The sequence below is a fragment of the Scardinius erythrophthalmus genome, assembly GCF_964197995.2.
Source record: "Scardinius erythrophthalmus genome assembly, chromosome: 21".
Classification (NCBI taxonomy): domain Eukaryota; kingdom Metazoa; phylum Chordata; class Actinopteri; order Cypriniformes; family Leuciscidae; genus Scardinius; species Scardinius erythrophthalmus.
In genome coordinates this window covers 16776616-16789836 of record NC_138241.1, presented here as the reverse complement: position 1 = coordinate 16789836, position 13221 = coordinate 16776616, and the positions used below count along the sequence as shown (strand labels likewise).

At 38.5% G+C, this 13221-nt stretch overlaps 1 protein-coding gene across 5 annotated transcripts in view; it reads right to left on the bottom strand.

Moving 5' to 3' along the window:
- map3k4 (mitogen-activated protein kinase kinase kinase 4) overlaps window positions 1–13221 on the bottom strand; it is a 40282-nt gene that overhangs the window by 1028 nt on the left and 26033 nt on the right. For 4 of the 5 annotated variants that reach the window (XM_081350191.1, XM_081350192.1, XM_081350193.1 and 1 more), the window contains exons 12-26: window positions 12828–12989; window positions 11294–11427; window positions 10639–10717; window positions 10479–10557; window positions 9990–10089; window positions 9504–9629; window positions 6730–6830; window positions 6566–6646; window positions 5025–5216; window positions 4872–4942; window positions 3483–3599; window positions 3235–3394; window positions 2956–3078; window positions 1791–1897; window positions 411–590 (exon numbers count right to left, since the gene is read on the bottom strand). In XM_081350191.1, coding sequence (XP_081206317.1) covers window positions 411–590; window positions 1791–1897; window positions 2956–3078; window positions 3235–3394; window positions 3483–3599; window positions 4872–4942; window positions 5025–5216; window positions 6566–6646; window positions 6730–6830; window positions 9504–9629; window positions 9990–10089; window positions 10479–10557; window positions 10639–10717; window positions 11294–11427; window positions 12828–12989 — 1812 coding nt within the window. The remainder of the gene's footprint in view (window positions 1–410; window positions 591–1790; window positions 1898–2955; window positions 3079–3234; window positions 3395–3482; window positions 3600–4871; window positions 4943–5024; window positions 5217–6565; window positions 6647–6729; window positions 6831–9503; window positions 9630–9989; window positions 10090–10478; window positions 10558–10638; window positions 10718–11293; window positions 11428–12827; window positions 12990–13221) is intronic. The other variant, XM_081350194.1, reaches the window with a different exon arrangement.

The window sequence follows — 13221 nt, the reverse complement described above, 5'->3', positions numbered from 1 at the left end:
ATGGCAGTTTAAAAAAAACGTTTTTTAATGATGTAAATGTTTCTACTCCAATTCGTTGTTGAAATATGAACATTTAAATGGCTGTCATAATTTGGTTTCTTGACAGATTTATAGCCTGTTAAAGATATTAAACAACATGTGACCTGTTATAAAATTGGCAGAACTTTTCATATCAAAAGTAAATGGTTTATTGCTGGTTTATTGCTCAAAATGAGAATTTTGTTTCGTCAGTGTTTGGTTTCATGCTTTTATGAGTGTGTAACATGTTGGTGGATGTACTACAAGAGCTGTTTGCATCTAATTTGAGTAACAGATTGGAAGTTTGGCACAAAGCAGTGCCTCATTTCCATGAAATGTGTGACCCCGTGAATCTGCTTAAGGATGAAAGCTGGGTGAGAGCGGGTTCATACCTTGACAAAGGGGTGGTCCAACAGGGCACTGGCGGTCCATCGCCGCTTCGGTTCACTCTCCAGGCAATGGGCCAGGAAGTCCTTCCCCTCTGTGCTCAGCTTTTCAGGAATGGGCGGTTTGTGGCCCATTCCCACTTTATACATGATCTGGAAGTTATGCTCATATTCGTGCCAGGGTCTCTGAATTACACAATCAAACAGGAAGGAACATGAGTTACTTGATGACATGATATTTGTAGATTTTTTTTTTACAGTTTACACACTAAAAAAGCACTGTTGCTAAATGATGGTGTTACAAGACGAATAAACTTCAATACTGGTGAATATCCGAACTGAATCCTGTTTTGTCGTAATTGGTGGACATTTGATTATGTTTCAGGAAGACCTTTCCAGCATTACTTGTTTAGCTGTTTCAAGTTCAAGGTCAAAGTTTATTATGAGCCCAAAGGTCGACTTTTGGTGCAGCATAACATTTGTAACATACAAAACACACAAACAAAATACAAACAACGTTCTGAAATCTTACAAGTTTAAAAGCCTTACAGCAGTGGGAATGAAAGAATGTCTATACCGATTGCTTTTAAGTTTAGACATACTATAATGTATACCAGAAGGAAGCATTTTAAATGAATGGAACAGCCGATGAGTACAATCTGCAAGAATCGCTCTAACCATTCAAAACTATTTGATAACCCAGTCTGCTTAATGCCAATAATCTTACTACCTTGATTGACAATGCCATTCAATGAGTTTCAATGTTTAACATTGACATTCCCATACCAACAGCATATAAAGCAGCAAAGTACAGATTCAATATAAGATTTATAGTACATGGTCACAAGAGTGATATTTAAAGTAGACAGCTTCTGAAGACTGTGTAACCGTTGGTGGCCTTTTTGCATACTACTTCAACAACACTTATTACCAATGATAAACACAAGGTACTTGTAACTGCTAACCCATTCCACCATTTGACCTTTCTCTGGTTGATGAGGTGGCAAAGAACTAGATTATCAATTACCATATCTCTGGTCTTTTTTTACATTTACTTGCAAAAAGGCACTGTCACACAATGTCATAAAATCCCTCACCACTGCATCACAATTCTCATCCTTAGTCAGCAAAATAACAATAACAGTATCATCAGCAAATTTTAAAATGACCCTATCTGTGTGTTTGTTCACACAATTGTTTGGGCATGTGTAGGCATGCCCAAAAATGTCCTTTCAGGATTTGGCGCTCACTCCCTGTGTGACGAGAGGGTGTGTTTTCACAGTACATTATCCTCAAACCAGTTTGGGGAAATGCTGGTACATGGATGGATAAAGAATTAGACCAAACAAATATGGACATGAAACATGCACTTATAGCAGGCTTTACCTTTCCAGTGACCATTTCTATGAGAACACAACCAAGGCTCCAGATATCAGCAGCACGACCGTGACCTTCACCCTTTGCTCTTGTGATGACCTCAGGAGCCATGTACGCTAGAAATGACGGGAGGAAAAAACAATGTTTTTTGTGGTAATCATCACAATGCTAAAGATGCCAGACAGTGTAATTCAAGTATTATTTATATACAATTATATTATTTATTCATATTTTAAATTTGCTTTTATTTAAAAAAATGTTTTTAGTTTGTCAATTAATGTGCTTTTGTCGTTTTGTTCTATTTAGCTTTATTTTTTAAGTTTAAGTAATTGAAATTCAACTTTTTTTATGAGTTAGTTGTCAAGGCAACATTTCTAGTTTTCATCTATTTTATAATTTATATTTATATTTTGTTTAACACTAAATCTATTTAAAATAGTTTTATTTTGTTAAGTTCATACAGATGCTAGGTTGACAGTTTGCATTTAAGCTATACAGTATTTAACACTTAAATATCTTTTTATATTCCAAATTTACAATTATATTTCATACTATTTCTACCATTTGTTAAACTTATTAATTTTACTAAAACTACTAGTTATAAGTAAACTGTTGTTTTGTTAGTTAACTAAAACTATAAAAAATGTTTTCATTAATTGAAATAAAGCTGAAAAAAAAATTGAAGTACAAAAATTACAAAATCTAAATATAATTTAAAACTAATAAAAATGAGAAAAGAACAGAATTAAAATAAAATAAAATGAAACTATAAAAGCCTATTCAAAATATTAATAAATACTATAAACTTAACACTGTAAAGAAACTTTTGGAGACAGTGTAAAACTGTTCAAGACATCCAGGAAGCATTTTGGTTTACCAAGTGATCCTTTATCATGAGATATGATGCCTCACCATGTGATTAAAAAAAAAACACCCTTTTTTACACAACGCATTAAAACTAGCAAAATCAGTGGACTAGACCGGAAGGTCAAAACCAGAAAGTCTAGACCGCCTGCATGCTTCCCGGAGCTTTTCAACAAAAAGTCTTTTGAGATCTTCAGTAACGAGTTTTGGTATGCCAGGTGTGGCTTCAGGACACATCACACTCCCGTTCAAAAAGTTTACCATGCCCTCTGGTGTTTAAACTTGGAAACCACAACTTTGAGCCTCTCACCTGCTGTTCCCAGTGTGCTGTTCACCTCTCCAGGCATCGTCTGAGCATTGTTCTTTAGCTTCACTGAGCAGCCGAAGTCCCCCAGCTTTATTAAACCAGATGATGTGAGGAAGATATTGGCTCCTGGGGAGTAAAAAAATAAAAAATAATTAGTGATGCAATGAAATAAAAATTCTTAAATGACACCAAGACATCCAACTGACTAGCCAATATATACATCTGATTCTCTCATGAAGGAGAGAGTAACTGAGGAAAGGAAATATCGGCACAAATCAAGACCTTTAATGTCCCGGTGGACAATGCCGTGTTCATGGAGCACGTTGATCGCCGTCGTGATCTGCTTGCTGTAGAGGCGGATGACGTGTTCCTGCAGACCCAGTCTAGACACTTCCTCCAGCGTCCCCTCGTCACAGTACTCCATAAAGATATACATCTCCTCCTGCGGGAGCAAACAACAGAATCAAAGATGAATAAACCAAAACTGTTAAGCAGACATTGACATAACGCAAACACACAAAACCTTTTACCCTGTGCAATTCAACACCAAAGTAGCGGACAAGGTTGGGATGTTTGATTCCTTCAAAGATCTTCAGCTCATCCGCCGTTTCCTTTATGGTTTTGTGGTCATTGGGCTGAAAGCGAATCTGGAAGCAAATTTAGTTACAGCTTACAAAGTGCTTATACCACAGAGTGTCTAATAAATAAATACATACACTAATAAATAAATACATACACTGATAAGCCAAAACATTATGACCAGTCACAGGTGAAGCGAATATCATTGATCCTCTAACAAGGCCACATATTATGGTCTGGGTACATTAGATGGTAAGCAAACAATCAGTTCTTGTGACCAACATGTTGTATGCAGGAGAAATGGGCAGGAAAAAAGATCTGAGTGACTTTGACAAGGGCCAAATTGTTATGCCAAGGTGACTGGGTCAAAGTATCTCTGAAACTGCAAGGATTGTATGTTGCTCTCAGTCAGCAGTGGAGAGAATTTACCAATACTGGTCTGAGCAGGGCAAACCAGCGATGCATGAGAGCAACGGAGGCTATGCCGTCTGGTCCGAGTCAACAGAAGGTCTACTGTGGCACAAGTCACACAAAATTTTAATGATGGTTATGGGAGGAATGTGTCACGATGCTGCTGTAACCAGCCCAATCGGAGTGCCTATGATGACCCCTGTCCACCATGGAAAGCGCACACAGTGGGCACACGAGCGTCGGAACTGGACCTTGGAGCAGTGGAAGAACGTTGCCTGATCCAATAAGTCGTGTTTTCTTTTACGTCATGTATGTGTACATGTACGCCGTTTACCTGGGGAAGTGACTGTGGGACGACGACAAGCCAGTGGAGGGGTGTGATGTTCTCTGCAATTTTTCTGCTGGGAAACCCTGGGTCTGGTCATTCATGTCAACGTAAATTGGACACGTGCACCCTACCAAAACATTGTTTCAAACAAGGTACACTCCGTCATGACAATGGTGTTCCCTGGTGGAAGTGGCTCTTTCAGCAGGAAAATGCACATGTTTTAAGAATAGTTTTAGGAACAAGAGGGTTCAAGGTGTTGCCCTAGACTCCAAATCCCCCAGATCTCAAGCCAACTGAACATCTGTGGGATGTGATGGACGAACGAGATCCACATTGGCTCCACCTTGCAACCTACATGACTTGAAGGATCTGCTGCTAATGTCTTGGTGCCAGATACCACAGCACACCTTCAGGGCTCTTGTAGAGTCCATGCCTCAGTGAGTTGGCGCTGTTTTGGCGGCATGCAGAGGACCAACAGCATATTAGGCAGGTGGTCATAATGTGTTGGCTCATCGGTATGTATATATGAAATAAGATTTTGGGCATACCACCTACTCCGTCTTATGCAAAACCCATGAAATATCACAATTCAGGGACATACCTCCTTCATGGCCATCAGTTCACCAGTGTCCACATTGATGCATGTGTAAACCTTCCCATACTGCCCTTCGCCTATAACCAAAGAGAAAAAGTGTTAAGAAAATGCAACAGGGACAGCCTCTGCTTTGTAATGTACATTCTGATGACCACTCACCTATCTTGTTGCCTCTCTGCCATTTGAAGGTGACCTTGCGCAGGCCCACATGCATGACGTTATCGTAGGACTTAGGGGTGTTGCACACCTGTCCTATGATGTTTCGCTGTCTCATGAGCGCATAGTGCTTCTCGTCGAAGGTGCTTATGGAGCGCCAGACGGCCTCCATAGGGCTCTGACGTGCTGCTGTGTCTGTAGGAAAATCAGAGCAGTGGTTGATATACTGAATATGCACATTATATTTGCAATAATAAATAAAAATAAAAATGCTGTTACAGTAAGAATCAGTCAATAAATGGTTTAAGCGATCACTCAAGTCTCAATGTGGTATATTTCATGTATTAAAATATTTTTGTTAAAATATAATCGACCGTTTTAAAAGTTTGAGGCCAGTAAAATCTTTTAATGTTTTTGAAAGAAGTCTCTTATACTCTAATATGCTGATTTGGAGCTTAGAGGGGTGGTATACTGCCCCTTTTTACAAAATGTAAAATAAGTCTCTGTTGTCCCTAGAGTGTGTATGTTATGTTTAAGCTCAAACAGAACATTTTTTGTAGCATGTTAAAATTGTCCCTTTTTGATGGTGATCAAAAAGGCGTCGTTTCATGTGCGTCCCTTTAAATGCAAATGAGCTGCTGCTTCCGTCACAGAGGGCGGAGCTACAAGAGCTTGTGTGTTAGCAGCTCTGATTACCTCAGGCAGACACGCACTGAAAATGTCAGACACTGTTCTGCCTTTTATGTTCAAACAGGAGTCTGACAATGATGGAGAGACTCAAGAAGAAGCGACAACGTAAAATGCAACAGGATGTTTCTGATTGGTTAGTTGATGAATTTATGTTGCTGATGTGGAGTTAACTATTTTCAAGTCTTTGATCAGCATATTCTGTCATGATAATCTATAAAATCGCTCGTGTGGGAACTGTTGTAAGATGCCTAGAGAGTGACATGGTATTGCATTTGTGTTACGTACTGTATTGTATTGCATGTGAAAAGACAGATGCGACAGCTTGAGCAGACTCACAAATGTGCTCTACTACAACAACTCTTCCTCTTCTCAACACTGTTTGCGTGTTACCGGGGGCATAAATTCACAAGTTTATGTAAATTTTAGGGTTAGTGATGTCACTAACCCAGGAGGAATGTCGTGTAGTCCCTACCAGCCATTTGTTGTAGTCCTTAAACTATTTCTTTAAAAGCAAATATCTTCCTTTGCTTTGAGCTTTGTAACTTTGCAGATGTTGTTTATGCTCAAACAACACAAATAATCACTAACTAAAGTTAGAAAAGTGAAATCATAATCAACCACCCCTTTAAGTAACATTTCAAGAATAGAAAGTAAAAAGAACATTTATAATGCTACAAAACTTATATTCAAAATAAATTTATTTGCTATCACTTTTGATCAAATCGATGCATCCTTGCTGAATAAAAATAATTTGAAAAATACATATATATTTAATCTATTTAACCAAGCCCTAATTTCGTCTATCATCTTGCATGACAGACTCGTCATCATCATTTATTTTTGACGTGTTCTACCTTTTGACTGGCTGATGAAGTTGCGGAGCTCCCAGCTGCGGCGGGCCGTACTGCTGGGGTCTCCTTTAGGATACGAGGGCTCTGGAGATACAAGAGAAAACTTACAGAATTAGTTTATTAAGCATAACACTTTTTTTACACAAAGTCAAGAAATGCATCAATACCTTCTCTGTCCTCTGTCGGGCTGGAGTGGCGACTGAGGGATTTAAAATGCAGCTCTGCCGCCACAGATGACAGTCGGTCATTCTCATTTACACTGGAGCCCCTATGTGGCAGAAAAGAGTTAAATGTTACATAGTCACCACCTTCATTCGGAAAGAACCCGGTTGAGACTCATTGCATGCAGCCAAATAGGTCAAATGAAACATGTTAGATATGATAAGCATAAGAACACAAAAGCGAATGGGAAAGCAAGCTCTATTAAAGCGCAGCAGTGTTAGTGTCACAAAATAAGCAGCATTGACCTCTTTTAAACCATATACAACAACCTCTGCCTCTGATTTTAACATAAAAGTTCATAAACAAGTTACCAGTCAACCAAACGTCAAGCTGCACGCCCTGGGTCAACAAATTTTCTTGATCCTGGATCAACATTCCTGTCTGAAAATGTAATCCTAACCATATCCCTACCTCTTAACCTAACCATACCCATATGTTATCCCTAAAATCAGAGGTGAATAACACTGATGTAGAAGCACCTAAAGCTGGTTGTAAACCTACACTTGACATAAACTGTAAACTTGTCCCTCAAATCTGATTGGTTGATTGGAATGTTGTTCCAGGATAAAAAAAATACATTGATCAAGGAACACAATAAGTGTACACAATTGGTGAAATCAGGTTCCTGTCGTCAAGCTATTAAGGCCTATTCGCAACAAGGACGATAACTATAATAGAGGATAACTAAGTTTACTCCAGCACATCTGGAGGACTTTCAATGAATTTAATTATCAAAGATGATAATTCATGTGTGAAAATGATTCTCTCCCATGGTCTCCCAACCATTCTTTCACAATTTGAGCCTGACGAATCTTGACATTGTCGTCACCCTGGAATATGGCCATGATGTCTTTCTACATGGTAGTTTAAGAAATTAAAAGCTTCACACTGACATACACAGGCAGTGTATGCCAGAGTCCTGAACTAGGATCAGACAATTTTACCTTTTTATATACTAATGAACAAAGACACATAGAGCTGAGAACTCTGAAATCTTTATACACTTGGATCAATGTGTATCTTTGTTTTAACAATGCCCCTGATGGCAGCGGGACAGGGTGTATAAGCCAATGACGCATGCTAATGCATGTTTCAACAGAGGCTAATTAATATGGAAGCGCTGGACACTGTGAAAGTTGCAAAGGTCATAGGTCAACTAAACGTTTGTCATTAAAGCAAATCATCTGCTAAGGGTTCAAACAGGGGCAGCATGTGAAACCCAGACAATTACTCTGCCCTACAAAGCAAAAAGGCAGTAACTGCATTTTTGGTCAAAAATGAGTTATTATCATTTTCATGACATTCAAGGCATCCTTTGTTATGTGACAAAACATCTTATCTCAAATGTGTGTCGTTTTGGAGAAAAATGGTAATAGCTTTTGGAGGATCTGTAGTTACTGCCTTTTTCCTTGGTATTGTGCCACATTTTTGGTAAGTAATACAAAGCAAATTTACAAAGCAAGAATACAGTAACTACAAAATAGGGGTAAAATATCAAATTAAATATGAGGATTGATATATACAAAGAATAAGCTAATATAAAGTAACAAAACAGCCACATGTCCAATAATCTACCTACAACTACTTAGACTGGATGACAGAATAACTTTAAAGTCATTTTTCTCAGTTCTGCACTCTGCGTAGTTACTGCCTTTTTGCTTTGTAGGGCAGTACTGTGGGTTGATTATACATCCAAACTGACTTTGCTCCATTTCCATGTGAATTGACATGCACATGAATTGCGGGTTTGTTGTGTCTAATATAATTTGTGCTGCCTCATCCTGCAATAATGCAACACCAGCTTTTACATTGCGACATGATCACAAAACAATTCCGTACTAAAGTAAATATTATTAACAGTAGGTGCTACATACCAGTGTTATTTTAGTATCATTGATATCCTTATCATTTTTATTAAAATTTTGAATTCATTTTTAGAATTTAAATTTTCAGTTTAATTTTAGTAATGTGTTTTTTTATTTTTAGTCTATATAATTTTATTACGTTTAGTTTCAGTTAATTTAGTACAAGTTAAACTAAATTAAAATTAGAAATTCTAAAAAATTTTTTTTTTAATATTTATCTCATTAGTAAGTAATTTTTTTTTTTTTTTTTTTTTTTTTTTTTTTAGTTCACTATATTACACAGCACAAGGTTTAGTGAACATTCCCACATTCACAGAGCAAACGTTACTCCTAATGCCAGTTCCTCTAGTTTTTAAAAATAATCTATGACATATCCTCCCTATTATCACACTGTAATTGTTCCGATTACCCAGTAGGCATTGCTGATACGTAAATTTAACCGGTCATTTTAATATATTGGGTTTATGGCATAAAACGGTTTCTATTTTGGCTATTTGTTTTTAAAAAATATATATCTTTTTATATTGAGTTGTCGTAACAGTACGTTTTCACAGTACATAACTGTCGATCAAAGAAATTTGATTATAGATTATATGACCCTTTATCATCACAACATCCAGTGTAAAAGCAGCATTACTCAGACGGTGCATACTTTTCTCGTGGACTTGGGTAAGAAAACAGAATATTTTACATCATCTTGTTGTTAAATCTTCAAAATACATTTCAGATTTTTGCCAATTCACTTATGAACCCAAAACCCACGAGAGATGCTGTTCTGACAAGGATGCAATGCTGAAGACGTTGAAAATGTTGCAGAGCTCGGTTTTGGGTTGAGAACGGGATGTCCTGACTACCTGATGTCATTGGGCACGCCGCCGGACGATTTGGTGGCGTGGCCGTGTTCCCCTGAGGGTAATGGAGGGGGGCGTTGACCTGGGGGACACAACTGGGTACGCAGATCACACGGGAGACTCCGAGAGCTGTGATGGAAAAACAGACTGATGGCCTCAGCATTCTGCTTTGGATGGTGTGTGCATGTGTGAAAGTGTTTATTATTAAATAAGGCAGAGCTTTACACATGTTCTAATGTCAGCATACAGACAAAACACACAACAACGCACACCCATATGAAGCTCTATATGGTTTGTAGCACAGATTGTGGTTAAAGCATTATTACACACTACAGCATTAATAGAAGCGTGACTCAATTAATTAAACCCTCCTTCCAGATTAAAACAACAAAACACAAGGGCATGCAAAGGAAGCACATATTCACAAGCATTATAACACCACTAGAATTACAAGATGTGCTACTGGTGAAGACCCAGAACATAACCTACCTGAAGCCCTCGGCATGAGAGGAAGGGATGAAGAGGTATGGGTTTGGAGGATCACTATGGCAACGGGGGACTTTGACAGGTCGAGGACTATTTCGTGGGCCTGATGAAAGAGTTACATCAGATGTCATGATCAATTTGTTATACAAGAAAAACATACAATGGTCAAGATAGGCAAGATATTTATTCCTACAAGAATACAGTACTTGAATATGTCTGTTCAAGCGCAAGACGACGTGAAAGAGCTCAATTCAGTGTTCGTGCGCTGACTGTGAAATGAAACGGTGAGAAACTAATTGAGTTCCCTTTAGCGCCTTCTTGCGCTTTCATGACGATGCCGCACTGGCCTGCCATCTGTCCCGAGGCTCGTTCACGTTCTCACAAGATTGCATTGTTATAATACATACAAATTTTACCGGCCAACTGGCGATTGGCGCCGTTTCATATAAATTACAGACACTGACAGCATAAACAGAAACCTTTAACACTTACCGAAGTACATACTGCTGACAGGACTGTGCGGTTTGCCGATAACATGCCCGATACATTCATTCATCAGGGCTTGCAGACTCTATAAGACATAATATTAATGATTCCAGACTCAAGTGCAATCCAAAACAGATATTAAAACAGCAGGACATGGATATCTCACCAGAAAGTCATCTTCTGGCAAGGCTGATATAAACGCAGCCTCAATCGCTTGAAGAAAATCAAAGCCCTGTGTCGCCCATCTAGAGAAATTTTTTTATTAAAATATAATTTCAAATAACATTTGCGAGCATGCTTCAAAGGACAAGGTGGAAATATCATTTATTGAGAAAACAGTTGGAAATGTTTACTTTGAACATTAGTATCTCTGTGGGATGATACACTGGCTCTGCTCCAAAACCTAGTAAGCTTTCTAAAGATGCAGCATTTTAAGACAACATAGACACATCTCCTAAGCAAAGGCTGATCCAAAAGGTAGGCAGCACGATAATGCAGGCTTCTAAGATCAGGCTATTTTAGCCAAATTCTAAGGAAACGTTGCATGTTTCAGAAAATACAGAAAATGCAATCCTATAATGCATTGCAACAAACTCAAAAATTCATTCCAAGATGGAGAACAAAGCGAAGTATCAAAAGTACATCGGTCTACAAAAAATTTTACTCAATATTTGTGTGCTATATTTTCTCGGCTTATCAGAACAAATTCAATTGAGAGTCGATTCCAAGTTAGAGCTCAATGACAGACTCCTCAAAAGGAAGCTACCTAGGAAGTAAGACTGCATGACACCCTACTTTTTTTTGTAATGGAGCCTACTCACCTTGGACGAGTGCCTCTTCCACTTTCACACTTCGTGAGGACAAAGTTCATCCACTTGCGGGCAAAAGCAATGTAGCGCTCCCCTATTCGTCGTCTGAACTCTCCAGACATCAGCCGAACAACCTCTTTATGGTACTGCAGGATAGCAAAAAAAAAAAAAAAAAAAAAAAAAACGTGTTGAACAGATGGACTCAAGAAAACTATGTTCATCATGTTAGCTTGTTTCATAGTTGAAGCTACTGCTTTGAAGTTTATCGCCCCTGAACTTCCTTTTGTCCAGTGTTGTTTTAGCTCACATGCCTAATTAATGTAAACACTGATATAAAGACAGCACTTAAAGGTGGGGTAAGCGATATTTGAAAAACACGGTTTGAAAGTTGGTTGGACCGACACAGCAACAAAGGTGTAGCCAGGGGCCGGATGACGGTGGAGGAGAGAACGAACAAGAGGGAGATTTCAAGAAAGACTGTAGAGAGAGAGGTGGCTGAGAGACATTACAAAAGAGAAAAGCTCATAAGAAAATCACTGGAAAATGATCAGGAAAGAGTGTGTCAGATAAGAGAGACATACAAAATGTGCAGAGCAGTGGGTCACGAGGACTGGAATTGGGAACCACTGTGTTAGAGCACCAGCCTCGCATGCCAGTGATCGGGGTTCAAGAACGACTCGGAGGAGGCCGGTTAGGATTGGAGGGTGAGTTTTGGAGGCGGTGAAGAGAGGAGTGTGTTTGTTTGGATTGATTTCAAATATCAACAATGTTCAGCAACGACTTCGAGAAATAACATACTGCACCTTTAAGGGAATTAAGGCTAACTAGCTAATTACTAATTAGCATATCTCACAATTGCGAGAAAAAAAGTCAGAATTGTGAGATGTTATAGGCTTAAATGTTATCTATGTAAAATGTTTTAGGTTTAAATATTATTTCAGGCTGTAACTAGGGCTAATACATTATGCCCTCATATGAACAGCATGTGAATATTATATAAATCTACTGTTTACATTAAATTAATGCTTTAATAGTAGACTAATCATAACAGGTTTCATCAGTCCAGTCTGTCTGTTTTCAATGGCTTGCAACCATAAATGTCTGTTTCACTTTAAAGGGCGTCTTCGACAATGGTATTCTGTAAAAATAAAGACCATCTTTTTCATTCCGATTCTGACATTCAAAAGCACAACAAGACCTTTTTTCTCTTATTTGATCTTGCATGTTTTCCTTCACTTGCTACCCATGTTTTTCTGCCACCACAATGCAAAGGCAACTGCAGTGACATAACTGTGACGTCTGCTCCTAAATGGTCTACTGATTGGATTGTTATCGGCGTTGCACATGTCATCATAGAAAATATGTCATTGCAAGGGGGAGGGGACATTAATGTTTTTGATTAAAGATTATGTAGGGCACATGGGAAAAAAAACATCTATAATAAACTGCAACATTCCATGAAACAATAAGAATTGTCCATTTTGATTTCATGGTGCTGTGAAGCATTTCAAATAAAAATATAAACGGACATCCATTGGACTCGGACCTCAAAAGCAAAGTTGTAGCCCTGAATCATGGCCTCTCTGTAATACTGCTGCAGTGTGGCCTTCTCGGTCTCCTCCACCTCAGCCTCAAACTCCGACATGAACATGTATTCCACACGGTCGATTGCAGTGTTGATCTTGATGCACAGCTGGAGAGCCTCATTCTGAAAGGACAGAAAATGTTCTTTAAAAGAGCAGCTCAAACAAAATTTGCTTTGCAAACATCCGGTTCGCTGATGCATAGTTATGGGTTTTCATATCATCACATAACAATGTTACTCATGTCTACGGAGTCAAACCGATCTTTGCGCTCCTTAAACCTGGGATTTCCATGTGTCTTCGTATTGTGTGAGAAGATTCAAGTGCATACTCCATTTGTTTGCTACATCAGCAATC